At 36.2% G+C, this 26,936-nt stretch overlaps 2 protein-coding genes across 7 annotated transcripts in view; both read left to right on the forward strand.

Annotated features, from left to right (window-relative positions):
• tlcd4b (TLC domain containing 4b) overlaps positions 1-26,936 on the forward strand; it is a 64,616-nt gene that overhangs the window by 36,311 nt on the left and 1,369 nt on the right. For 3 of the 6 annotated variants that reach the window (NM_001005924.2, XM_073939910.1, XM_068216738.2), the window contains 4 exons: positions 22,058-22,116; positions 22,223-22,317; positions 24,598-24,671; positions 24,751-26,936. The exon at positions 24,751-26,936 is cut by the window's right edge. In NM_001005924.2, the coding sequence (NP_001005924.1) occupies positions 22,058-22,116; positions 22,223-22,317; positions 24,598-24,671; positions 24,751-25,081 (559 nt within the window). In that variant the 3' untranslated portion in view covers positions 25,082-26,936. Of the gene's footprint in view, positions 1-3,173; positions 3,907-4,165; positions 4,732-7,800; positions 7,868-8,731; positions 8,883-12,393; positions 12,508-22,057; positions 22,117-22,222; positions 22,318-24,597; positions 24,672-24,750 lie in introns of those variants that run through there. The other 3 variants (NM_001362515.1, XM_073939915.1, XM_068216736.2) reach the window with 3 other exon arrangements.
• cnn1b (calponin 1, basic, smooth muscle, b) overlaps positions 1-26,936 on the forward strand; it is an 86,239-nt gene that overhangs the window by 18,846 nt on the left and 40,457 nt on the right. The gene's annotated exons all lie outside the window — the stretch shown is intronic.

Below are 26,936 nucleotides of genomic sequence, written 5' to 3' on the forward strand. Positions count from 1 at the left end.
TACTGTGGGACAGCTATTTAGAGCCATTTATACACTATATGCATTACAAAAAACTAAACTCATAACAAAATTAATTATGGGATGTTGATCTCTGCTCTGTCCACTTTTTTGATGTTGAAAATTCAACTCTACAGTTTAACAAAGTGACTTTTATTGACATTTCAGTATTTGAATGATAAAGTGTATAAGAAATAATATCTAGAGAGATACGTCTGTAAAATAACAGGAAATGTACTGGCAGCTTATTACAAGCTAGTTTAAATTGGATATACAACACCAACCCAGACAATAGATCACTTTAAACCAGGGGTGTCCAGACTTGGTTATGGAGGGCCATAATCCTGCCAGGAAGTTTTTTTTTTGACACCATAAAATTATAATCAGTTAAGAAAATACATTGTTCTTATATTTTATATCAGGCAAAACAGCAGCTCCTCTGTTCAGTTGCCTCTGTTCATAACCGGATTAACCTTGTTGATTTATCGGAACAACGGACTGAAGCGGACCATGAGGCGTTTAGCTTTCTATTATAATGTCTATGGTTTGAAACCTAAAGGTTTGTTGAAGCAGGCTGGGAACTAAACTGTGCAGGGCTGTGGCTCTCCAGGAACTGAGTTTGACACCCTTGACCTGTTGAACCTGGAACAACATTTCTATTAGTCAATCAGATTGATGAATAAGTTCACATTTTATGTTAAGGTTGATTTACATTGAGGGTTACATGCTTCTACATCATTGTTGTACGACTAATCATGCTCTCTGATATTGAGAATAATTTACAGTTATGGCTAGGTTTATGCCGACAAGAAGTTGTCTAACAGCAAGAAGGTCGCTGGTTCGAGTGTCATCTGGGCCAGTTGGCATTTCTGTTTGGAGTTTGCATGTTCTCCCCGTGTCGGCGTAGGTTTCCTCCACAGTCCAAACCCATGCGCTACAGTGGAACTGATCAACTACATTAGCAGTAGTGTATTAGTGTGAGTGAAAATGATGGGCCCACTGTATGAAACATATGCCAGAGTAGTTAGAGGTTCATTCTGCTGTGGCGACCCCTGATAAATTAGTAACTATGCTGAAGGATAGTGAGTGAGTGAGTGAGTGAGTGAGTGAGTGAGGTTTAGGGGTAGGGATTAGGCAGTGGCGTAGCGAATGGGTCTGCTGTAGGAAACATATGTCAGAGTAGTTAGCAGTTCATTAAACTGTGGTGACCCCTGATAAATCAGTAACTATGCTGAAGGACAGTGAGTGAGTGAGTGAGTGAGTGAGTGAGGTTTAGGGGTAGGGATTAAGCAGTGGCGTAGCGGATGGGCCCGCTGTATGAAACATGCCAGAGTAGTTAGCAGTTCATACTGCTGTGGTGACCCCTGATAAATCAGTAACTATGCCGAAGGATAGTGAGTGAGTGAGTGAGTGAGTGAGGTTTAGGGGTAGGGATTAAGCAGTGGCGTAGCGGATGGGCCCGCTGTATAAAACATGTCAGAGTAGTTAGTGGTTCATTCTGCTGTGGTGACCCCTGATAAATCAGTAACTATGCTTAAGGATAGTGAGTGAGTGTGTGAGTTAGGTTTAGCGGTAGGGGTTAGGCAGTGGTGTAGCAGATGGGCCTGCTGTATAAAACATGCCAGAGTAGTTAGCGGTTCATTCTGCTGTGGTGACCCCTGATAAATCAGTAACTATGCTGAAGGATAGTGAGTGAGTGAGTGAGTGAGTGAGTGAGGTTTAGGGGTAGGGATTAAGCAGTGGCGTAGCGGATGGGCCCGCTGTATAAAACATGTCAGAGTAGTTAGTGGTTCATTCTGCTGTGGTGACCCCTGATAAATCAGTAACTATGCTGAAGGATACTGAGTGAGTGAGTGAGTGAGGTTTAGGGGTAGGGATTAGGCAGTGACGTAGCGGATGGGCCCGCTGTGTGAAACATATGCCAGAGTAGTTAGCGGTTCATTCTGCTGTGGTGACCCCTGATAAATCAGTAACTATGCTGAAGGATAGTGAGTGAGTGAGTGAGTGAGTGAGTGAGTGAGGTTTAAGGGTAGGGATTAGGCAGTGGCGTAGCGGATGGGCCCGCTGTATGAAACATGTCAGAGTAGTTAGCGGTTCATTCTGCTGTAGCGACCCCTGATTAATTAGTAACTATGCTGAAGGATAGTGAGTGAGTGAGGTTTAGGGGTAGGGATTAGGCAGTGGCGTAGCGGATGGGCCCACTGTATGAAACATGCCAGAGTAGTTAGAGGTTCATTTCGCTGTGGCGGCCCCTGATAAATCAGTAACTATGCTGAAGGATAGTGAGTGAGTGAGGTTTAGGGGTAGGGATTAGGCAGTGGCGTAGCGGATGGGCCCACTGTATGAAACATGCCAGAGTAGTTAGAGGTTCATTTCGCTGTGGCGGCCCCTGATAAATCAGTAACTATGCTGAAGGACAGTGAGTGAGTGAGTGAGTGAGTGAGTGAAGTTTAGGGGTAGGGATTAGGCAGTGGCGTAGCGGATGGGCCCGCTGTAGGAAACATATGTCAGAGTAGTTAGCGGTTAATACTGCTGTGGCGACCCCTGATAAATCAGTAACTATGCTGAAGGATAGTGAGTGAGTGAGTGAGTGAGGTTTAGGGGTAGGGATTATGCAGTGGCGTAGCGGATGGGCCCGCTGTATGAAACATGCCAGAGTAGTTAGCGGTTCATTCCGCTGTGGCGACCCCTGATAAATCAATAACTATGCTGAAGGATACTGAGTGAGTGAGTGAGTGAGTGAGTGAGTGAGTGAGTGAGTGAGTGAGTTACTAGAGATTGATTTTATCACTGGTGATACTGTGTCAAACCAGTTCTGGAAGCTCAAATTAATACGATCAGATGTGTTTAGAGGTTAAATTGAGGGTCTGCTGTCCCCTCACTTTTATTTACTTAAAAAACCTATAATAAAATGTGTATGTGATCTATCAAGCATGTAGTTTGTATTTCATTTTTTTACTATATAAGTTAGAAGTTTATTTCGCTGTGGCGACCCCATGAATGAATGTATGAATGAATATATATAGTAAAAAAAAGAAATACAAACTACATGCTTGATAGATCAGGAATCCCTGTTTTTATATCAGTTGTTTATTAATAAATAAATAGATAATAAATAAAGAAATGTATTAATTTGTTTGGAGATTTAAGTGCTCCATTAAGAAATCGGATTTTCTAAAAAAAGTCAAATGAAAAGAGCATGTTTAATGTGAAACAAATATGTGAAAACTTCAACACGTGGATGCATACATTTAGCAAACTCCAAGTTGAAGTGTGTTACCTGCTTGCAGTTCCCCTCCCCCACCCCTCTGTTCGTGTGTATGTGTGTGTGTTTGTCTTGAGCACCCATCCCCCACTGTCAACTCACAGACGCCTCATGAGTGCTGCCCTGGGGTAGACAATATGACTATGATGATGACGACAATAATATAAAGTTAGTTTGTTAACGTAATTCAAGTCTACAACACCTATCAGGTTTCCCCTCACTTTTATTTACTTAAAAAAAAAATATATATATATATTTATTATATAATTATTTTTTATTATATATATATTTATTTATTTACTTATTTGGAGATTAAATTAAAGTGCACCATAATCAAAGAAAATCAGGTTTTCTAAAAAAAAAAAGTCAAATGAAAAGAGCATGTTCAACATAAAACAAATATGTGAACACTTCAACACGTGGATGCATACATTTTGCAAACTCCAAGTTGAACCTGCTGCAGTTTCCCTCCTCCACCCCTCCCCCACCCCTCTGTTCGTGTGTATGTGTGTGTGTGTGTCACACATCCCCACAGCGCCTCATTCAACTCATGAACGCGCGGCATTTGCAAACACGTGCTAATGACGCAATCAATTGGAGACGCCTTTTCCCGCGAACTCATCTCATCTCTCCTGAAAGAGCAGGTAATTCAATTTATATATTTAAATGCATAATTACTGCTTACACGACAAAACATTGCCTTTGTAAGATGTATGTTTAGTGCTTATATTCCTTTGTCGATTATATTTGTTGAAATGTATTTAATAGCAATGTTAGCTGTATACTGTTTAACACACTACATTTCTGTTGATCAAAATAGTGCTTGCGTGTGCTTGTGTGGTTGCCCCAAAAATAAAATCTTTATTTTTTGTTTAATATGGTGATTATTTTAAATTACTTTAAGTAAATAAATCTTTTAATGATGTTAATTAGCTTGCCCAAACGCACACATTATATAACGTCTTTATTATATCAAAGTATATATAATTTTGAGGTGTGTAAAGTTACAAAAACATGAAAATGGTTCATGTGGGTCTAGCCCTGTTTTCAGTCTAAATAACAATGTATTTATAGCTTTGTTTAACGAATATAGGAAAATTAATCTTGGATGTGATTTACATCCTACCTATTCTGTTTTTAATTACATTATGATTTAATTTCAGATTTAAATTTTTAGATTTTAGATAGAAGTACATTACTAGATGTATGTGAAATCATTTGAGTTCAGCAGAACAATAAACAATATATAAAATGTATTATGCTATTATTATTATGTTATTTATTAGCATAATATAATTTATTATATTTATTTTTTCGTAAAGTCTTTATAGGAAACATGCCCTTTGTCTTCATGCTTGGATTAAGAAAAAACAGAAAGCGTAAAATACCTCAAGAGGATGCAGAACATTACATTTGTTGTAAAAGTGACAAACCAGGACTGCAAGTGCAATTCATCAACAATTACAAAGGTAAGTTATACTCACAAACACTCTATCTCTCTGTCTATATCTCTCTATGCAGTGGTTCAATATAGAATGATAATGTACATGTACAATATTGACATCATGGGAACTCAAAATACATTGAATAATTATTTATTATGTAAACTTTTACAGTTCTTTTTAAGAAAATCCATGTTGTGTTGCAGTGGTATTGTTAACAGTGCAGCATTCTAAGAGACTTAATTGTTTTTCAATAATATTTTCAAGTTCATCTGGCCTACTACAGGTTGAAAAATTACTAGAAACTGTTACTAAAATTTAAAACATTTATAGGTCCGTTGTACTGTACATTAACTCTGTGCAAGAAGGCTTCAATAGTAAACATTAGTTAATTAAAATTATTTGTAAAGTTTAATGTTAATCTTAGGTGATGATAATTTCTTAATGCTGATGTATGTGTTAAAATTATAGTAATCTGATTACAATCGTTTTACTAAAGTCAGTCATTTTACTAAATGGGAATAATAACTAATAATATTCAGTTGTATTATTTTATCCTATATTAGCACAGTAACTGTAATGAATCTGGCTTTTTTTTCTCACCGTTGACTTTAATCCATTAATTTTATTTTAAAGTGTTACCTGTTGTACTTTATCATACTTTTGCAATTAAATTTGGTTGAAACATTTATTAACTCTGAACATGTATATACAACAAAGCACTACAATAATTATTTTTGCTATTATAATTGTTAAAGTAACCAATGCAAACCACACACACACTTAAATTAGTTTTTAATGTATCTGTAATGTTGTAAAATATTTTACAGATTACCAGACTTTTAATTTTCAGCCAGGCAGTCCAATGGCTTCCAATGACATCTTTCCATTTCAAAATTGTCACGTTTAAGATCTGATTTCTTTAAAAATCAGTAATCTTCACTACCTGTTTTATATATAATATGAAGTGGGTTTCAGATCGGACAAGAAGCACTGCATTAAAGTCCATTTCCCCCCGCCATGTCTTTAAAATATGACAGTTTTTTTACCCTGTATTTTGGTTGTTGCTAGATCAGATATGGTTGCAGCCGAAAGTTAACGAAAACTATTTATATTATTTCTTAAATTTCACATTTGTTGTATTTTATTAACGTCTATCCCCACCCCAACCCTAAATCCAACTGTTACAGTAACGTAAAAACAGTAGTTGTATTGAGTATTATTTATGCTGCTATCTATTAAAATACCCAATACATTTTATTTTTTAAAGCCTACCTCCACCCCAACCTTAAACCCAACCGTCACAGTACTGTAAAAATATTCATTATTGTTATACATTCATTCATTCATTTTCTTTTCAGCTTAGTCCTTTTATTAATCTGGGGTGGCCACAGCAGAATGAACCGCCAACTATTCCAGCATATGTTTTACACAGCGGATGCCCTTCCAGCTGCAACCCATCACTAAGAAACCCATACACATTCATTCACACTCATACACTTCAGACAATTTTTATCTTACCCAGTTCACCTGTACCACATGTCTTTGGACTGTGGGGGAAACCGGAGCACCCCGAGGAAACCCACGCGAATGCAGGGAGAGCATGCAAACTCCACACAGAAACACCAGCTGACCCAGCTGAGGCTTGAACTAGCGACCTTCTTGTTGTGAGGCGACAGCACTACCTACTGTGCCACCGCGTCGCCTATTATACAGTCGCCTATTATACAGTATTATACAGATACCTATCATAAAAATGCTGCTATATGGATGTGCATAGCACATACCAGCCGGCCACGTATTCGATTTAGACTTTACCCAGTATTTTCAATGGAATTTCTGCGCTAGCCTTTTGCTATACTGACGGCGCTAGTGGTTATACCATCGTTCATTTAATTTTACGCTTGAACAACTAAATGAATGCTTTAGTCTGTTTAACTGAATGTATTGTAATTACATTACAACATTGATGATGTTCAAACAACCTTGTGAAATTGAAAATATCCACATTAAGCTATCACCGGAAGTTTATCGTTGGCTTTAAAACTCTAGCTGTGCAGAGAGCCCATTGTGCATAAACAATTTTGTTCCAAATCCCCGTTAATATCTAATCTTTGTGCTAACAAACAATAGCGAACACAGTTGGGCAAGTTACTTCCAAAATGTAATGCATTACAGTATATATATATATATATATATATATATATATATATATATATATATATATATATATATATATATATATATATATATATATATATATTAAAAGTTACTGCCATTTCTTTTTTTGTAATTGGTTACATGACAATATTAATATCTCAGAAATGCATTACACTACTTTTGTATTACTTTTAGGTTACTTTAACCAAAATACCCACAGAAGTACGACTCTAATGAATTAAAGTATTAATTTTCAATAGTATGTCTATGTTTTCAAATACATTTAGCTATATATTGTAATTATTCAGAGAAATTTTTGTTTGCTCAAGGAGTCTGACAACAGCCAGTGCTCCACACAGAGATCTGGTCATTTATTTGACATATTTTCTTTTAAATATATATTCATAGTGCTTCATCTTTTACAAATTAATATATGACTGTGTAACCTTAATCACTTCTGGGGATGGGGACTTAAAAGGTAGCAATTTTATTTTATCCAATAAATGCATTGATAATATCCACAGATTTTTAAATAGTCAATCAAATGAACTTAAACTATTAAAATTGCAACAAACATTTGTTTTGGCCCAAACTACAAAAACAAACAAATTTAAAACTAGTTTAAACGCACTGGTTTAATCATCTATACTTGTCATTATAACTATATTGTATAAATATTATTTCAAAGGCCTACATCATGCTAACAATCAAAAGCTGAATGACATGACATAACAGGCGATTGCCCTCTGAGTGCACCTGAAAAGACATGAATGACACTTCTCATAAAGCTTGAGAAGCATACAGGACAAGTAGAACAATTAGTTCAAATAAAAACACAAAAGTCAGTAGAATTTAATGCAAACTCTAAAAATGCAATTATGTACCAATGATAATTAATTTTCAACAAACTGCAGCTAATGAACGTCTTTTGTTTAGGAAGATGAGTTTTCACCACTGAAGCTTTATTCAGAGGGGATTTTGTTCTTGAGTACAAGTTTGGGTGGTGAGTATGATTAGCCGAAAGGTTATTAAATATGTTTAGATGTGGTTAAATAAGTGAGCAAATAAGCAAACATAACACTGCCGTGCCCCTATGCCAGGGATCACCAAACTTGTTCTTGGAGGTCTGGTGTTCTGCTGATTTTAGCTCTAACCCAAATCAAACACACCTGAACAAGCTAAACAAGGTCTTACTAGGTATACTTGAAACACCCAGGCAGGTGTGTTAAGGCAAGTTGGAGCTAAACCCTGCAGGGCACTGGACCTCCAGAAATAAGATTGGTGACCCCTGGCCTATGCTATAGTATCATGATAGGTGATCTCAAAGGTGGATGATATGAAAATTGTGTATCACCCAACAATAATGTCCAAGCACTGCACAACTCTGAACAAGTTCGACCCACGCATGTGCAAGGCAGGCAATTCTGTAATCTATCAGCTTAAATATATCGGCCATATTTTGATATCAGACTGATGACCATAACATTAAAAAAATAGCATTTATTGGCCGATATCGATATGGCCGATAATATATTATGCGTCTCAAAATTTAAGTATTTCTGATTCTGATCATTCTGATTACAATCAGTTCCCATATTTGATTGCAATTTCATAAAAAATGTTCCTCACAGACATAAAAAATATTTTACAGGAATTGAGAAGTGAAATGTAAATTAACACTTCTAATCAAATCTGTAGTTTTTAGTGAAATAATTAGCAGGTTTTAAAATAGAATTCATTCTCAATACTCGGCTATTGTTAACACCTCTTTGAAGATGGTCACAGAAAAAAAAATAGTACATCTTAAATGTATAAACTTTAAAAATTGTTTGTGTTTTATGCTTAGTGATTGTTTTATGTTTTACAGCATGGATGCATCAAAAGAAGATGGGTCTTTAGGGAGACTTGTAAATGATGACCACAAAGCTCCTAACTGTAAAATGAAAATCATATCTTTGCTGTGTGCAACATACTTCCAGGAGAAGATATAACCTACAATTATGGAGATTCTGGTTATGGTGAGTAGGGGTCATTTAATCACTCACTCACTTAGATAGGGATGGGTTTAAAGGAAAATTATCATATAACTATAATCTGGTAAAAGCTGGTATCTCTGGGTATTTACAATGTCCCCTGCAACAGAAAAAAACCCTCTCATTTGGGACTGAGGTTTCTGGGAGAGAGATATGACTTGGCCCAGGTTGACAGCAGTGGGTAACGTTGTGCATTGTCTTTCCCCCACTTGAGAGAACAAGCCGTGAGTGAGATAGAGGTCTCTTTGCGGTACAAGTCAATGTCTGCATCAATCTGAACAGTGTGCTGTGTTTCTGCAGTCCCCATGACTGTTATTAGTCGTATTCCCCAACTTGCAGGCACGTGCACACATAGGGCTCATCCTGTGCAGTGCACATGCCCTTTTTAGTCTTGGAAAGAAAATGCCCTTCCAAAATGATCAAAAGTGCCCCCGCGACGCGACACACCCTCCGTCCAGCCCTTCAGTAGGCACGCAACAACACCGCTCTTGAGTATGCGCGCTCAACCCCCCCTCCCCGCTTTACAGTACGCGCGCGACAACACAGCTGATCAGAACACGCGCGACAACACCGCTATTCAGTACGCGCACGACAACACCGCTATTCAGTACGCGCACGACAACACCGCTATTCAGTACGCGTGCGGCGACAACACCCGCTTTATGTTCGATCATTTCCAGCTCTTTTTCATCCTCGCTTCTAGCAGCACACTTCATTTCCGCATTACTGGATCTGTAGCGACAACAGACCGCAAAGAATGATGGCAACTCCTGGGCTGATGGGAATTGTAGTTTCCACTACCTCCCGTTCGCTTCATTCGCCTGAGCAAATTTTCTCAGAAGACCTATAGTTTTATCGAGTCATGCGACTACGCTAATATCGGAAAAAAATTAATATTGCGGTATAACGGTATTTACAATACTGTTACATCCCTAGATTGCATAATTTGTCACTGAATGACGGTCAGTGCTCAGTCATCAGAAAGAGCATGATGTACGTCATCACACATGTGACATCACAGACACGCTGCCAGCGCTTAGCACAGCAGTTGGTTAGCTCCGTCGCAGAAAGTTTGCCCTGAAGTGTGCCCTGAATACAGATGTGAATGAACAAGCTATATATATATATACAGGGCTTTACATTAACTTTTTTGATCACCAGCCACTGTGGCTAGTAGATTTCCAACATTACTAGCCACTCTGCAATTTCACTATCCACAATTTTGTTGTTGGAAAAATATATTTTATATGCATAAGTTTGACGTTGACATGCTAAAATTAATGGATTTAAATTTTGTGTTATGTCCACATGTGTCATCAATCATTTCACTTTTTGTGTGTCGAGTATGAGCTTGCTCAATGAGCATGAGCAAAGGAGTCATGGTTTCATTGTGTTTGCACGACTAGCATGACTTTTTTTAGAGCTCAAAATTAACGATTTACCAAATTTATCTCTATAACCATACAAAACAATAATTATTTCTTAGACACAAATTTTTAATGTGTCAAAACAAGCAAAATATAGCTGTATACTATACTTTTTATTTAATAAAACATTTCTTAAAAAAGAAAGAAAAGCAATTGACTTTTAAAAAATAACTATTGTCATGTATCAAAAATATTTACAGTAATCTGTCGTGGCTAATGATCATCCTCTCATTTGGTATTCACTTGCTTTCTTCTGCTTACGTGATCACAATTATTTTACTTCTTGATTCTAAGATCACATTTGCACGCATATTGGGTCATCCTTATACTGTCGAACCCTGCTTTTAGGACAACTACAAAATTGAAAAAAAATTATTTTCAACCAGCCAAAGTGGCTTGTGGGAGTGACTGTCTAACACGCCAAAGCTGAAATCTACCTGAATTTGGCAGGTTGGCGGGTGTTAATGTAAAGCCCTGTATATATATATATATATATATATATATATATATATATATATGTCTGTTTGTAAAGGCTAAACACAAAAAAGAGAGTTAACATTTTAAAAAGTGAACAAATAAATTTTTTTTAAACTTTTTTATTAAAAGAAAAGTTATAAGAGCCTGGAGGTATTATAGACTTTGCAAATTCAGTTTGCAGATATTTGTAGGTACAGACATCTATTGTGTGCGTTCTTGGCAGTTTTTTAATGTCTTTTTAATATTGTCCATATCGATATCGGAATTATATCATATCGACCGAAATTAAGAAGTATATCGTGATATTTGTCATATCATCCAGCCCTATACACACATCTTCTTTATGATCAGTCCATGCATGATCATAGGGAGAAGTAGAACCAGATGACCAATTCTTTTTGGCTAGAAATTGCAAAAGCAGTGGGAAAGGAGGACAGTTTTTGTAAAAGTTTGGAAAAACCTGAGGGATAAGTTTGTTTAATAAAAGAGGCCATGCAAAAGTGGAGACCCAGTTGGTTTTAATATTACAGAATATGTTTTTCCATCATTCATAGGTTTTACACTAATGTATAGACCAATATTACAATTTCGAATTTAAAACAATTTACAAGTTACAAACTAAAATTAAGTAACAAAATTTTGCCTAATTACCCTAACCTGCCAAGTTTACCTAATTAACCTAATTAGGCTTTTAAATGTCACTTTAAGGTGTATAGAAGTGTCTTCAAAAATATCTAGTCAAATATTATTTACTGTCATCATGACAAAGAGAAAATAAATCAGTTATTAGAGATGAGTTATTAAAACTATTATGTTTGAAATGTGTTGAAAAAAAATCTGCTCTCCATTAAACGGGAATTGGGGAAAAATAAACAGGGGGGCTAATAATTCTGACTTCAACTGGAAAGGAATATATAAATATATGTATCAGTTTACAGTATATTGATGCCCAATTTCTAGGCTTTATTGGTGATAACTAAACTAGTCAGAAAGTGATGTGTGAATTGTTGAGTGGGCAAAATAAAAAATAAAAAACCTCAATATTTTTAGTGAGTGTACTTGTTTTCTGTTTTTATTTCTGCCTTAATAAAAAATATAATTTTAGAGCAACACAAGATCTGTTGCCATTAGTATTTAACTTTAATGGGTAGAACTGTCTATGAACAAAAGCATATGAACAAAAGATATGAAGAAAAGCATGTGATGTATCATTTAGAAAAAAAATGTATTTAAAAAATCTTGAATGGTTATAAAAATCTTTATAATTAATTATAAAATAATTAAAAACGATTATCCTGAATGATATTAATGATATGACCTAGTTCCAGAAGCTTTTTACTTCTCTGTTTATTTGTCAGATTTTACTGTCTGTTTTTTCTTCTTCTGATCTCTTTATGTGTATGCGTGTTTTTGATATTACGATATAGGTCCTAAATTTAATACTTAATGGTCTTAAAAAGGTCTTAATAAGTTTTAAATTTGACATTATGATATCTGCAGAAACCCTAAATATAGAAATAGAAGAATATACTTGTTCTGTCTTGACAAATATTTCTGATTTCGATATTCTCTGTTTTTTTTCTGACATCCAGTCCTATAATGCTTCTGTCTCCTCACCTGCTTTGGACAACGTGAAGATGAGTGATCCTCACAAACAAACTGAGCCACAACAGTCAGACAAAGCAAGAAGATCAGGGAATAAGACGGTAACCCTTTCATTCAGGCACCAGGTAGCCTATCTAGTGATATTTGCTGCTAAGTGAACAGGGCAGACTAACCAGAACAAGGTAAGACAGAATGTAATCTAGTTCTAACTATATAACATCATACAATTGTGTCTTAAAGCAATTTATTTAAAGATGAAAGGGTAGCTCAATTATGTATTTTCACATGCCAGATATTCTGGAGTTAATTCATACAGTATGACCAATAGTACACATACAGATTTTACCATAAAAGATTGGTTAAATACTGGCAAGTGATAGTTGGACTGCATAGTTAATCGTAAAAAGATGGCGATCTCAATTCGAACCCCTGAACGTCGATGCGCGAACGACATTTAAATGACCATATTGCAGTTTGGAGTTATGTTTACTACAAGATAGGGTTGTGCCGATTGACACTAGTGTCATGTATCGTTGATAGGGAGAGATATCACAGAGAGCTGAGGCCTGACTATTTTAAAGATGATGTTTGACTCGTTTCACATTTATGTAGACCTATTACATGTGTTAATTTCATTTTTAAATAAAAGACTTATTATTAATATTATCTTGTTGTTGATGTTATTCTTATCAGAATTAAAAATCAATTAACTGTAATTTGTCCAGCTTTAGCTGTGTCCGTCAGCATTGCCTAACCGACACTTTCAGACTGCAGCAGCAATCATTTAAATTGAAAATTGCCTGCTCAAAGGAAAAAAAATACAATGATTTTAAAATTGCAATGCGAGTATTACCTATATTCACAATTTTTACCAAAATCAGCATGTCAAAAAGAATTTATTTCCCATTCTTTGCATATCAAGTTAATATGCAACTTCACTGTTACTTAAAAATAATAGGCTAAATAACAAAACAGGATTTAATTAACAAACCAGTTATAGGTGCAGTAGGTGATCTGCCAAAATCCTAACCGGTTGGCATAATATCTTTGAAACACAGTCCCTCCCCTGCCATCCAAAGCCACGCCTCTGAAACACGAATGCTCATCGTAAAGATGGCAGTGGACAACCCACTAGATCATGTCATTCACCATTTAGAAATGTAGCTAGTGTTTAGCCGGTGGCGTGCAGGAATTACACTTATTACTAAACCATACTTGCATGCTATTTCTCATGAATATTCAGAGTAGTGGTGAACAATATAAAGAGCGCATCACAGGCTGTCATTGTTCAGAAATGACCCAAGTAGGCTAGGCCGAATAACTCTATTTACTGATGTTTTGTTGTTAAACTAAATATAAATCTACTTTATCAACGCTGTAAAAGGACCTTATGAAACTGAAAATAGTCGCATCAATCTTTCACGGGGAGATTTCAGTGGCTGAACAACACTTCTGTGCAGATAACCCATTCATAACAACACAATCTACATCAGCTCTGTGTGACTAAAAGAGTTTAACACAGAACATGACCTGCCTAACAGAAATACTTCAGTCATGGTATTATTCTTCTTCCAGCGTGCAAAACTCACTCCAATATTGATTCAGGAGTTTAACAGGTTTTTATTCAGCATTTGATTTGCAACTGTGACTGCTCGTCTGCACATAAACGCGCGGCGCACATGCACGCATCCACACGCAAATGTTGAATCTGCGTGAAGAGATGCCCAGTGGTTCAAATCTGCATTTGCTGACAGTTTGAGCTGCTTATTAGAATTATGGGAATTGTCAGCCCGACAATATTTAATTGGATGAACATGTTTTAGTTTTATGCCTTACCCAGAATATAAAAATACATATAAACACATTTAGATCATTTTCTTTAATCTTTACTTTTGGACTGTGAAGAGACTTTCAACCAGCACAACACATGATTCTGAAGATGATCACCTACTGCAGCTTTAAATAGATTTAAACCAAAAATGAAAACTTTAGAACTGAAAGTGGCTCAGATGTTCTGGAATAAATGGTGTTGCAGTAATGCACAATTGTTGGTCACCTGAGACTCCTTTTATAACAGCACTCTCACAAGATTATCTCTTGCTTTCACAAAAAGTTTTTTATCTTTTGTTTATATTTGTTACTAATAGCCTATTTTAGTTTTGCCTATGGGTAAAGGAAGCCTATGGACTTTTTAAATTTGTTTTTAGTGCATATATTTACTGATTTGTCAAATACCCAGAATATACAGGGTGTCCGCAGGGGTTGTGAAAGGTAGTAAATGAAATTAGTCAAAATTAAGGGCATTAAAAAGTATTAAAAAGTAGTTAATGTCATCTGACGAGGTATTACATTTTCGAGCTCAAGATAAATTTTTAGATTTTTAGATACATTTTCAGTTTGTGTTAAGTGCAGGCCTTTATTCTAAAATTTGCATGGATTTATTTAAATGTTGAGAGTAGGACCGGAGCGATATCGTGAGGTGGTATGGTAACTTGGCAACAAAGCCGCAACGTCAACACACCAGGGCTCGAAATTGTGACTATTCTGGTTGCATATGCGCCCAAAAATTAAGCTATGCAACCTCATAATATATTTGGGAGCCGTCAATCACTTAAGGCTTTCCGCTGTCAGATGACAGGGAGCTTTTGTGACTGCAGGAATTGCAAACGCCTGAAGAGTGAAAAGTACACAGGTTTGCAAATCCCACCTAAAGTTACAAATAATGGCACAGATGACCACTATCATGTGGTGAATGTTGATCCACCAACCGAGATCGAGTGTTTTCGGAGAAGGTGGCCGAATCTGGATGCGTTGCATTCACTGCGTGTTCAGCGCAAATGTCCGCTAAATGTCAAATCTAATACTGTACACATCATCGCCAAAGAAGCAGGCCTTCTAAGTTTACACTGAAACTGCAGCTCATAACAAAGAACCGCATTGCGCTGTTGGTCATCGCGAGAATCCTGCTCTGCCTGCTCATTTATTGGGTCGGCTGACTCGCCTGCTTTATTCCACAAACACAGAAAAATGTAAATCAGCTCATAACTAGTGTGAGCATTTACAATGACACAAACCAAAATCAAAACTTTCAAAGAGTGGCAGAAGTGAGACTTTTTTTTTTTAGATGTATATTCTTTTTCTATTTAATTACTGATGACTGTTTGCAGCTTTCAGCCTTGAATTGAATGATTTATTATAATCTTTTGTTTGTTTTGTAGTAGAAATATTATTCATTAAATTAACTCGCATATAAAAAAACATATTTTTGTTTGATGTAAACTATACATTTATTCTTCATGAAGTAACAGTTGGACTTTATATAGCAGATAACCCACATTCAAGGCAGCATGATAATGACAAATGTAATTCTTTGTTAGTATTATTGTCATCATTGATTCAGCACGATTGTCTAACCGTGCTGAGAACAGTTTGTAATTGTGCCGCACTGATCCAGGCTCAGTGGAGAAACAACCGTAACCGTACTGAACTGTTCTTAGAAGAGCGGCTATTGATATTAATGACATGCATAACATTGATTAAAAACTATGAACAAAGGCCCATTGTGACATCTAGATTAATCCCTCTACTTTACTTAAATGTATATGTTATCTGCAATATGTTATTGCATTTAGAAAGATTTAATTTACGCCACTACATTTGCAGCTCTAAGTCGTGCTGGTATTACATTTTTTTTTGAAGGTATTAAAAAAGGTAGTAAAAGGTATTAAATTCAACTTAAGAAGTTCTGTATATACCCTGAAATAAATATGTTTGTTTTATTTGTGTTTAATTCGATGGAATGATAAACATGGACATGGGTGTTATTCAAAACATGACCTATTTATTTTTAAATATATTATATTTATATATTTAAAATGTTTTATTTAATTGTTTTAACCATATTACATAAATTTACAACTACTATTTTACCATTTGTTTTGGCTTTAGTTATTAAACAGATTATTAATAAATAATCAAAGAACATTTTACTGAGCTCAGTCAATAGTTTTGTCTGTAGGTCTAGTCAAAAGTCTAATACAATTAGAGCCATGGCTGCAACAAGTCGGCAACACTGTGTCTAAAATGAAACTCTCTTATCAGAAAACAATTAACACAATTATTCCAAGCACAACATTGTGTTAGATTTTAGCAAATACAAATGTAACCTTGTTGATTATCACTTATGTGACTATGATCAGACCTGCCGCACTCAACTGAACAAAACATGGACAAATAAAACTCTATCACAGAGAAATAGTCATCCGCGGGGGTCCTTCTCTCATCTAAACAGGACATTAATGCATCTTTGTTTCTTATGTGTTTATCATTGTAGGTGTCCCCAAAGGTGTGTGTATGTATCACCAGAGTCTTCAAAGTGTAGCTAAAGCAGTGTGTGTGTATCACCAGTGTCCCCAAAGGTGTGTGTGTGTGTGTAACACCAGAGTCCTCAAAGTGTAGCTAAAGCAGTGTGTGTGTATCACCAGTGTCCCCAAAGGTGTGTGTGTGTATCACCAGAGTCCACAAAGTGTAGCTAAAGCAGTGTGTGTGTATCACCAGTGTCCCCAAAGGTGTGTGTGTATGTCACCAGAGTCCTCAAAGTGTAGCTAAAGCAGTGTGTGTGTATCACCAAGGTCCCCAAAGGTGTGTGTGTATGTCACCAGAGTCCTCAAAGTGTAGCTAAAGCAGTGTGTGTGTGTGTATCACCAGTGTCCCCAAAGGTGTGTGTGTGTATTACCCGAGTCCTCGAAGTGTAGCTAAAGCAGTGTGTGTGTATCACCAGTGTCCCCAAAGGTGTGTGTGTGTATCACCAGAGTCCTCAAAGTGTAGCTAAAGCAGTGTGTGTATCACCAGTGTCTCCAAAGGTATGTGTGTATCAACAGAGTCCCCAAAGGTGTGTGTGTATCAACTGAGTCCCCAAAGGTATGTGTGTATCACCAGAGTCCTCAAAGTGTAGCTAAAGCAGTGTGTGTGTGTATCACCAAGGTCCCCAAAGGTGTGTGTGTATCAACTGAGTCCCCAAAGGTAGGCGTGTGTGTATCACAAGAGTCCTCAAAGTGTAGCTAAAGCAGTGTGTGTGTGTATCAACAGAGTCCTCAAATGTGTGTATTTCCACTGTAGTCTAAACTAAATTAATTATAGACACTCCTCTTTCAACTAATCATTTGTATAAAGACTTTCACAGTATTTGTTTTCACTGAGAAACGTGTCTTATGGCGCATGTAAGTAGTTAGTGTATATGAATTTGAACTTCACAACCCTTGTTTTATACAGTATGGGTTTTAGTGTGAATGGATTTGAGATGTACTATAGTAACCATCATATGACTTATCAGTAGAGTTTCATCACTTCTCATATCATTGGATATTAATGTGTCCATTGAGCTTCATAAACTCACTGTAAGGTCATCCATTTACTTCTCCCTTACTGTTTTTTAAAATTAGTTTGTATGTATTATTCTGCTAACATGCTTTCTGTCACATACTATTTATGAGAGAAATATGTCATTTCATGAACAATACTTGACACCAAATGACCTTCTGACACCAGATTGAGTTATTTGTGAAGGAAAAAATGTAATTGTCTATTTTCAGTGATCTTATTTACTTTATCATATGTCTCTCTGCTCTAACATTATTATAATTATTAATAATATTATATTAGAAAAATTCAGATAACTGAGTCCTTAAAGTATACTTTAACCTGAGTTTGTGTATAACTGCGGTCCTCAAAGTGTGACTATACCGGAGTTTGTGTACATGTCCCCAAAGGTGAGTTATAAAATACTGTCCTCATTTTGAAGGTAATTTGTCAGGTCTTTATAGAAGTATTTTTTTGCAAATATCAACTGATATTCATAATAAGCACATTTTTAGTAGTGCAGTCATGTCTTTCTTTTGTCTCTAGACCCTTCAGAAAGGGTAGTCCCCAAAGGTAGGGTGTTGAGTCATGTGTCCTCATTGGTTTGTTAGGTAGGTATGCGTGTGTGTGTGTGTGTGTGTACGAGGCATCAGATGTGCATACCTGAGCGGCAGTGAGAGTTCAGGTGTTTGTCAGAGAGGTCAGAGGTCAGTGAAGGTGACAGCGCTAAGTCACTAACCGAGCTTCCTCCGTGTGTGTGTGTGAGAGTCTGCTGGCACTCATGCTTAGATCCTCTTTCACACAGACACACACACACTTCTGCTACTGGACACCTGCGGTCACTGCGTATCACTTTCCTGATCGTTTTACAGCCTGTTTTCGGCTGCCTCAGATATTCATCCACCATATGGCGAGTGCAAGAGTTTGTTGACTCACTTCTGCTCCTCTCTAGCTCTCAAATGACCCTGGACACTTGTGTGTGTTTTTTCATCACATGATCATGATGGTGCCTTTCAAAAAAGCCAGGCACTGCAGGGAAATGCACTGTTTTCATGCACCTGTGGGTTTTTGGATGTTTAATACAGCGGTTCCCAAACTTTTCAGCCCGCGACCCTTAAAATAACAATGCCTGTGACTCGCGAGCCCAAATATCCTCTGAGGTGGTTATAAATACAGAAACCTTGCATACTTTGACGCAGACGCACCAATTAAATTTGTGTCAGTGCTTTAAATGTGCCAGAAAGTATAACCTGATGTTATAAAATCAAAATGCATCTGACGCTATTGCTGCCTTTAATGAAATGTAATTACCCCAGGGGTCGCAATCCAATAGAACTAGTAACTATAAGCTACTATAGTAACTATATAGTATATAGTAACTATAAACGACTATTTTTATTTTCAGTATAGTTATGGATAAAATATGTTAATTCTTATGGTTTAATAAAAATAAATAGATTTTTGGAAATCACCAGGCGACCCCCCCTTCATTGCCCCGCGACCCCTCGGGGGGTCCCGACCCCCACTTTTAAAAACCACTGGTTTAATAAAGCATTTTTAGGCTAAACAAAACATCTAAAATACTCAATAGGCAAGACAAGTGTACTTATATAGCACATTTCATGCACAGTGGCAATTCAAATCGCTTTACATAAACAGGGATGAAAGAGACAGGAAAATAAAAAATGATTAAAATAATTAAAAGTAATTAAAACATTTACATTTACATTTACATTTAGTCATTTAGCAGACGCTTTTATCCAAAGCGACTTACAAATGAGGACAAGGAAGCAATTTACACAACTAAGAGCAACAATGAATAAGTACTAAAGGCAAGTTTCAGGTCTGTAAAGTCTAAGAAGGGAAGTATTAGTAGTTTTTTTTTTTTTTTTTTTTTTTTTTGTAAACAGATTAAAATGTGTTAAAACAGGTTATAGAAGAATAAAAAAGAAAAAAAAAAGACATAATAGTGTGATCTGTGGGACGTAGCACAGTGCTCATTCAGTAAAGGCACAGCTAAACAGATGTGTTTTCAGCCTTGATTTGAATGTACCCAATGTTGGAGCACATCTGATCATTTCCTGAAGCTGATTCCAGCAGCGGGGGTGTAATAGCTGAAGGCAGAATCAACCTGCTTACACTGAACTCTTGGAGTATCTCATTTACTTGATCCTAATGATCTGAGATATCTGTAATGTACTGAGGTTCACTTCAGAGTCTCACTGGAGGTAGTAGGTCATCCGGGTACTTCTCGCATACTGTTTTTCGAATTCTATGAATTCAGACATGCTTCTCAGCTCGCATACTGTTTTTAGCGCACCATATAGTATGGCAGTATGCGATTTCGGATGCAGACATTGTGATTGGCTTGTTTGACTCGAGCCTTCCTATATGCTACACATGCTAGCTACATGCTAATAATGATTAGCCAAGTGCTACAACATGTTTCAAATGCTTACTAAGCATTTGGATTTGATCAAACATGTATATAAGGCTTGCTAATAACAAACTAATAACGGTTTTAATATTAACAGGTAAAGGCAAAAAATAATATTAATAGTTTTTAAAACATATTTAAGGTATATTACACAATCACACACTTTTTTTACTCATTTTAAACAGTAATTCTTTCAGAGGAATTAAGTTTCACTTTTAAACAAAATTTTTCTTTTTCATACATTCTGTTCTAAAATTCTATTCCTGAAAGGCCGCAGCACTGCATAGTTTAGCTCCAACCACCCCCAACTGCTTAGAATAGTCTCTAGTAGTCTTGAATACCTTGATTAGTTGGATCAGCTGTGTTTGATTAGGGTTGGAGCAAATCTGTACAGAGCTGCGGCCCTCCAGGAATCCAGTTGAGATGTTTTATTCGTTTGGTTTGTTTTTATTGATGATTTAATTTCTCAGTTTATGTTAAATCTCAAAACACAGAAGCCAGAAAAGTGATGCTTAATGAATTCAGTTGATTAGACATTCTTTAAAGAATATTAATCATTAACAAAATGTAAAGATTAAAAGTAATGCAGAAAATGTCAAGCTTGGTATAAAAATGTAATTTAATTTATGTAAAACTGCATTATATCTATGCTGTAAATCATAACTGTTTATTAACAGAATTCAGTGATTCACAAGTGTTAATTTACGGTTGTGAATTGTTTTATGGGATGTTGATCTGTTGACTTTTCATGTTGAAAATATAATATAATAAATAGAGAAATAAATCTGTAAGATAACAGAAAATGTACTGGCAGTTTATTACAAGGTTTTTGCTGTAAATACAACACCAATCCAGACAATAGATCACCTTCAATTATCTGCTTGTTAAGTGTGACGTCACGCGAAGCCGATTCTGGGTCTAAGCGCTCTATTCAACTGAATGGGGAGATTCATGAAATGGTAATAATAAACGTTTACAAAGCGATTTAATTCTTTCGAAAGTCACGATCGCAATATATATGTCCATGCCTAATATCCGATGGCCAGAAAGTGATTCATTGTTTTATAAATTGTAAAATTTTGGTATTTGTTATGCAGCAAGCCCAGAGATTGTTGTGCACACTATGACTTTATGTAAAATCGACTTTAATGTGTGATAGGAATAAAACGTGATCATGAACGAATGATTTCTCCACTCAAATGAATGGCGGCTTGGACCCGGAAACAGTATACATACGTCACAAACACATCACCACTTAACAAGGGGATTAAAAATGTTAATAAAAGTCACTTTTCAGGGTTAAATGTTGTTGGAAGAAAGATTAAGGTCCCATAATTCAATTCAAAAGCAGAAATAAACTGGGAAAAATAAAAACATGCATCACAAAGTACAGAAAACTGCTAATTTATTTATAATTGTTTTTACAGTGTACCTGTTTCACAAATTTGTTTTGTATAATAAACATATTTATTAAATCTGCAGTTAAGTAGATATGTATATTTAGCTTACAAGACCAAATTCCAAATATCTGTAATGCAAAAAAGGTCATGTTTTTCATGCAACATGAGAAGTTCATCCAGGTACAATGTGATGAAACATTATAGCTGAATATGTATGTACGGTTGGCAGTGTTGACAGTGGCGTGCAGCCAGTGATATTACAGTAATAAAGGGCTTCTGTCAAAATCAGCACCACCCCCTTCATGCTTTGTGTGGATTACACCTTTTAGAAACAAGCTGTTCATGTTAATCTTAATACAGTAACAACATTTCTATAGCTGTCTGACAGCATTTCTTATACTGTTGACTTTGCCTTTTGTTAAACTCTATCCTTTTTTTTTTTTTGTCTTTCCTCAGGGGTGATCCTAACTTGGTAAAACTCAACGTGGCCATCACTTGTGGATACTTGTTCTATGGTATGAACCACTGCTTTCTCATGTAAAGTCAGGCACAGATATTTTACATTTTATTATATTGAATTAGATTGTTAAAATATTGATGTGTTTTCTCCTCTTCTCTCAGACCTGTTGCTTCTGGCTTGTAACTGGAGTACGATGGGAGATGTGTTTTTTGTCTGTCACCACTTGGCGGCGCTGTATGCCTATGGATATGTGCTGGTAAATAGCTGCAACTACAGAACACATTTCTGGACACCTATTCTGAATGATGATCAAAAACTTTAAATATTTAATAATACAAATCTACATTTCATAGATGTCGTCAGGCATATTTTAAAAGAGTCTGATACTATATAATGTGTCTGTTCAACTGTTTATTATATATTTTTGTGATATGGTTTATATTTATGAATATTGATACCACAAATAGCCTCAACATCCAGTCACTTGTTTGTTAATTTAGTTGGTTGGTTGGTTTATCCATTCGTTTATTACAGGACAACATCAGTTGCATCATTTTTATAGACCGATAAATGTTCAGGTGAATAGACGGATATTTCGATAGATTAACAGGTGTTTGGATGGATTGATAATTACTCAGATAGATTGATTGATGGATGGATGAATGGATAGATATTGAGATATTTGAATAAATAGATATTCATATGGAAGGATAGATGGATATTTGTGTAGATTGATAAATTGATGGATGGAAATTTAGATGGATGAATGGATATTTAGATTGGATGGATGGATGTATGGATGGATGGATATTCAGATAGATGGATGACTGGATGAAAATTCATATGGAGATTTGGAAGGACATTAAAATGAATGGATCGATGGATGGCTGGAATTTTGAATGGTTTATACATGGGTAGATGAATACTCGGATTAATGGATGGATATTCAGATAGATGGCTATTTGGATGGATAGATGCATGGATATTTGTATAGTTGGATGGATGGACGGATATTCAGTTAAATTGATGGATAGATATCTAGATAGATGGGAATTTGGACAGGTAGATTGATAGATCCGTGCATGGATATTTGTATAGATGGATATCATGGATGAATATTCGGTTAGATTGATAGATTGATGGATGGAAATTCAGATTTAGATGGATGAATGGATGGCTAGATTGATGGACAACTGGATATTCAAATACACAAATGGTGGATTGATATTTAGATAAAGGGATATTTGAATGGATGGATGGATGGATATTTGAATAGCTACATGAATGGATTGATATTAAGATAGATGGATAGATACATTATTTTTATATATAAGTAGATGTATACAAACAATTATGTTTTTTTTTTTCACGTGGAGTGCTTCCTTATTCAAATAAATGGGTGTTTGGATGGATTGATAATTACTCAGATGGATAGATTGATTGATGGATGGATGGGTGAATAGAAATATTTGAATAAATAGATATTCATATGGAAGCATGAATGGATATTTGAATAGATCGATGGATTGGATGGGTATTCAGATAGATAGATGGATGGATATTCAGATGGATGGGATGTATGTATGGATGGATAGATATTTGTGTAAATTGATAGATTGATGGATGAATATTCATATGGAGATTTGGATGGACATTAAAATGAATGGATTGATGGATGGCTGGAATTTTGAATGGTATATACATGGGTAGATGAATGGATACTCGAAGAATAAACATTTTAATAGCTACGTGGATGGGTGCATATTTTGATGAATGGATTGGATATTTGGTTAGATTGATGAATAGGAATTCGGATGGATGGATGGATGGATGGATATTTTGATTGATTGATGGATGGGTATTCGGGTAGATAGATCGATGGGCGGGATGAATATTCAGATGGATATTCATTTGAATGGTTGGATATATATTTGGATGGATGACATTAGAATGGATGAATGAATATTCAGATAGATAGGTATTTGGATGGATGGATAGATGGATGGGTGGAAATTCATATAGATACAGGGATTGATGGATATTAAGATCGAATGAAGGATGGATATTTAGATAGATGGGTATTCGGATGGATGAATAGATGCAAAAATATTGAGATGGATGAGTATTTGAATAGCTACATGATTGGATGGATGGATGGATGGATGGATGCATATTTGAGTAGATATGTAGATCAGTAGAGGGATGGATGGATAGATAGAGACATATTCATTTAGATAAATGGATGGATAAAAATACAGATTGATGGATGGATGGATGGATGGATGGATGGATGGATATTCAGATAAATGGATGAGTAGATAGATAGATAGATAGATAGATAGATAGATAGATAGATAGATAGATAGATAGATAGATAGATAGATAGATAGATAGATAGATAGATAGATAGATAGATAGATAGATAGATGACTGCATATTTGAATAAATACATGGATAAGTAGATGGATGGATAGATAGATGATTAAAATAGTATATAGGTAGATGTATACAAATAATAGTTTTTTTTTCTCTCTAGACACGTGGAGTACTTCCTTATTTTGCGAACTTCCGACTGATTTCAGAATTGTCAACGCCATTTGTGAACCAAAGGTGAGATTAATTCATTTCTTTGAAGTGTTTCTCTCTAGATCCATTGACCTGCGCTAAACATCTGCTTCTCTCCCTGCAGGTGGTTTTTCGAAGCATTAGCCTATCCTCGCACTCACCAGCTGGTTGTCGCCAATGGCATTGCGATGGCGGTCGTGTTCTTCCTTGTGCGGATTGCAGTGATGCCACCCTACTGGGCCAAAGTGTTTGGCATCATATATTCGCCAACGTTTGAAAAGCTTGGTCTCGCAATTCAGGTGGCCTGGATCATATCCTGCGTCTGTTTGGATATCCTAAATATAATCTGGATGTACAAAATCGCTCGCGGCTGCTACAAGGTCATAACCGGCAAGCTAAAAGGGCGCAAAGCGGACTCCAAAAAAACCACTTGCGTGAACAACCACACAGACTGAGAAACACCGGCAATAAAGACCCGTACTGATTTAGATTTAGACGTATTCTCTTTTCAGAATATAGCGACTTCTCCTTTCCATTGTGCTCTGGATGGAGGTTTGGAGGATCATCCCGGTGTGGTTTTAACATGTGCAGACACTCTGACTTTTCACATCTATCAGTGAAAGTCGAGCCGATTAACGAACCCGTTATGCCTCAAACACAACCAAAGTGCCTCCAAGCACAAAGTGAAGCAATAGAACATCGGTATATGAGCTTGCGACCACAGAAAGTCCATCGCATGTCCATCGCAAAAAAAAAGCCTTACGTAAAAGCCGTCCATGTTTTGTTTAGTTTTTTTTTCTCGAAACCTATCGCCGTCGATCCTTGGAGCCAGTGTTTCCTGTGATATTTACACTGATGTGCCTCAGTGGTCTTGAATATCCGTGACTTTGCTCCAAAATCACGCAACTGTTGGCGGAGCGGAGCTTCATTCAGTCTTATGTCAACACTACATCGCCAGTCAGACCTGTTGAAAGGCTCCATGAAAACAAAAATCTACCTCTCTCACCGTGTCAAGCACAAGCCGTACGGACTTCAGTGGAGGACAGTCAACGAGATATGATCGCTTGCTGTTATTTTCTAGCACCGCAGAACTCTTATGTTGCACGTCAGTCGTTTATTGCATTTCCTGAAATCAAAGGTGGAGTTTGAGTAGTTTGTTCGGTCTTGTGTGCATTAGATTTCAAGAAGCTGCATGGTTTGTTTCTTGAGTCCTTCGGTGCATCCTTTTCTTGCATGCGTTGCAAGTAGATCATTTAAGCATCCTGGGTTTACGACTTAATGGCAACTGGTGCAAATTCAACATGGTCTTTTCCCTCTACTCTCTTCCTGCCAAATCGAAGGGTTTTTTTCAGCTGTCGCTTGATTCTCTCGAATGCGAGTTTCAGCTTGTATTTATGTGGGCATTTAAACCCATGTTGCATTGTGCTGTGGTGTTATGATAACAGTATATACATATATAGATATATATATGCATAAAGGAAAACCATATGCAGTACTTATTCCTGCCAAGAGTAAATCCCTCTTTATTCAGAGCTAGCGTTTCTCTTCTGAACTTCAGGTACTTCTCCAAAATGAATGTTCTGACTTCTTTAAATGGGTAATTCTGGCAGAGAATGGGAAAGGATTGTGGGAAATGTAGTTTTCTGCCTTATGTCCGTGATTCGAAATAACCAAATCATCCTCCAGGCCTTGAAATATATGAAGCTGTGACGACAGAAATATATTCCAGTGACGTTTTTTTTTTTTTTGGAGAAGAAAAGCGTCTGGTCGTAATTATATGTACTTGTAATGTCTGAAATGAGCTGTAATCTTAGTGTTTATGGAAGGAGGCTTTATGGTACAGCATCCACACAACTAGTGCACAATCAGACGCCTTTGCGGCGTTTATATTGTAATGTTTCTCAGTAGACAATATGCTAATCCAAGCCTATTGCGTTCTTAAAGGGCTTATCGAAATCAAAAGGAAGCGCGACGAATTTGATACTTAAAATACTGCATTTGATTGATTGATGATGATGTTGATGATGATAAGTATTCATTAATAAAAATCTTGATTGTTTTCTGTAGAACAGTCACTAAAAAATGTGCCTGTTGCTGTATATGCAACAAGGTTTGCATGTATGAAACAAACAGTATAGTCTGTACTAGCTTGTAGAGTTAGCGTAACACTCATTTTATACTGCACTCTAGATACACTTAGTAAATGTGATTGCTCATATCAAATGTGCTAGTTATATTGTTTACAAAAACCTTTTCTTTTCTTTTTTTCTTTTTTTTTATTGATCTATGCTGCACTTGCTTACTCGCGTC

This window comes from Danio rerio, chromosome 3, assembly GCF_049306965.1.
Source record: "Danio rerio strain Tuebingen ecotype United States chromosome 3, GRCz12tu, whole genome shotgun sequence".
Taxonomy (NCBI): Eukaryota; Metazoa; Chordata; class Actinopteri; order Cypriniformes; family Danionidae; genus Danio; species Danio rerio.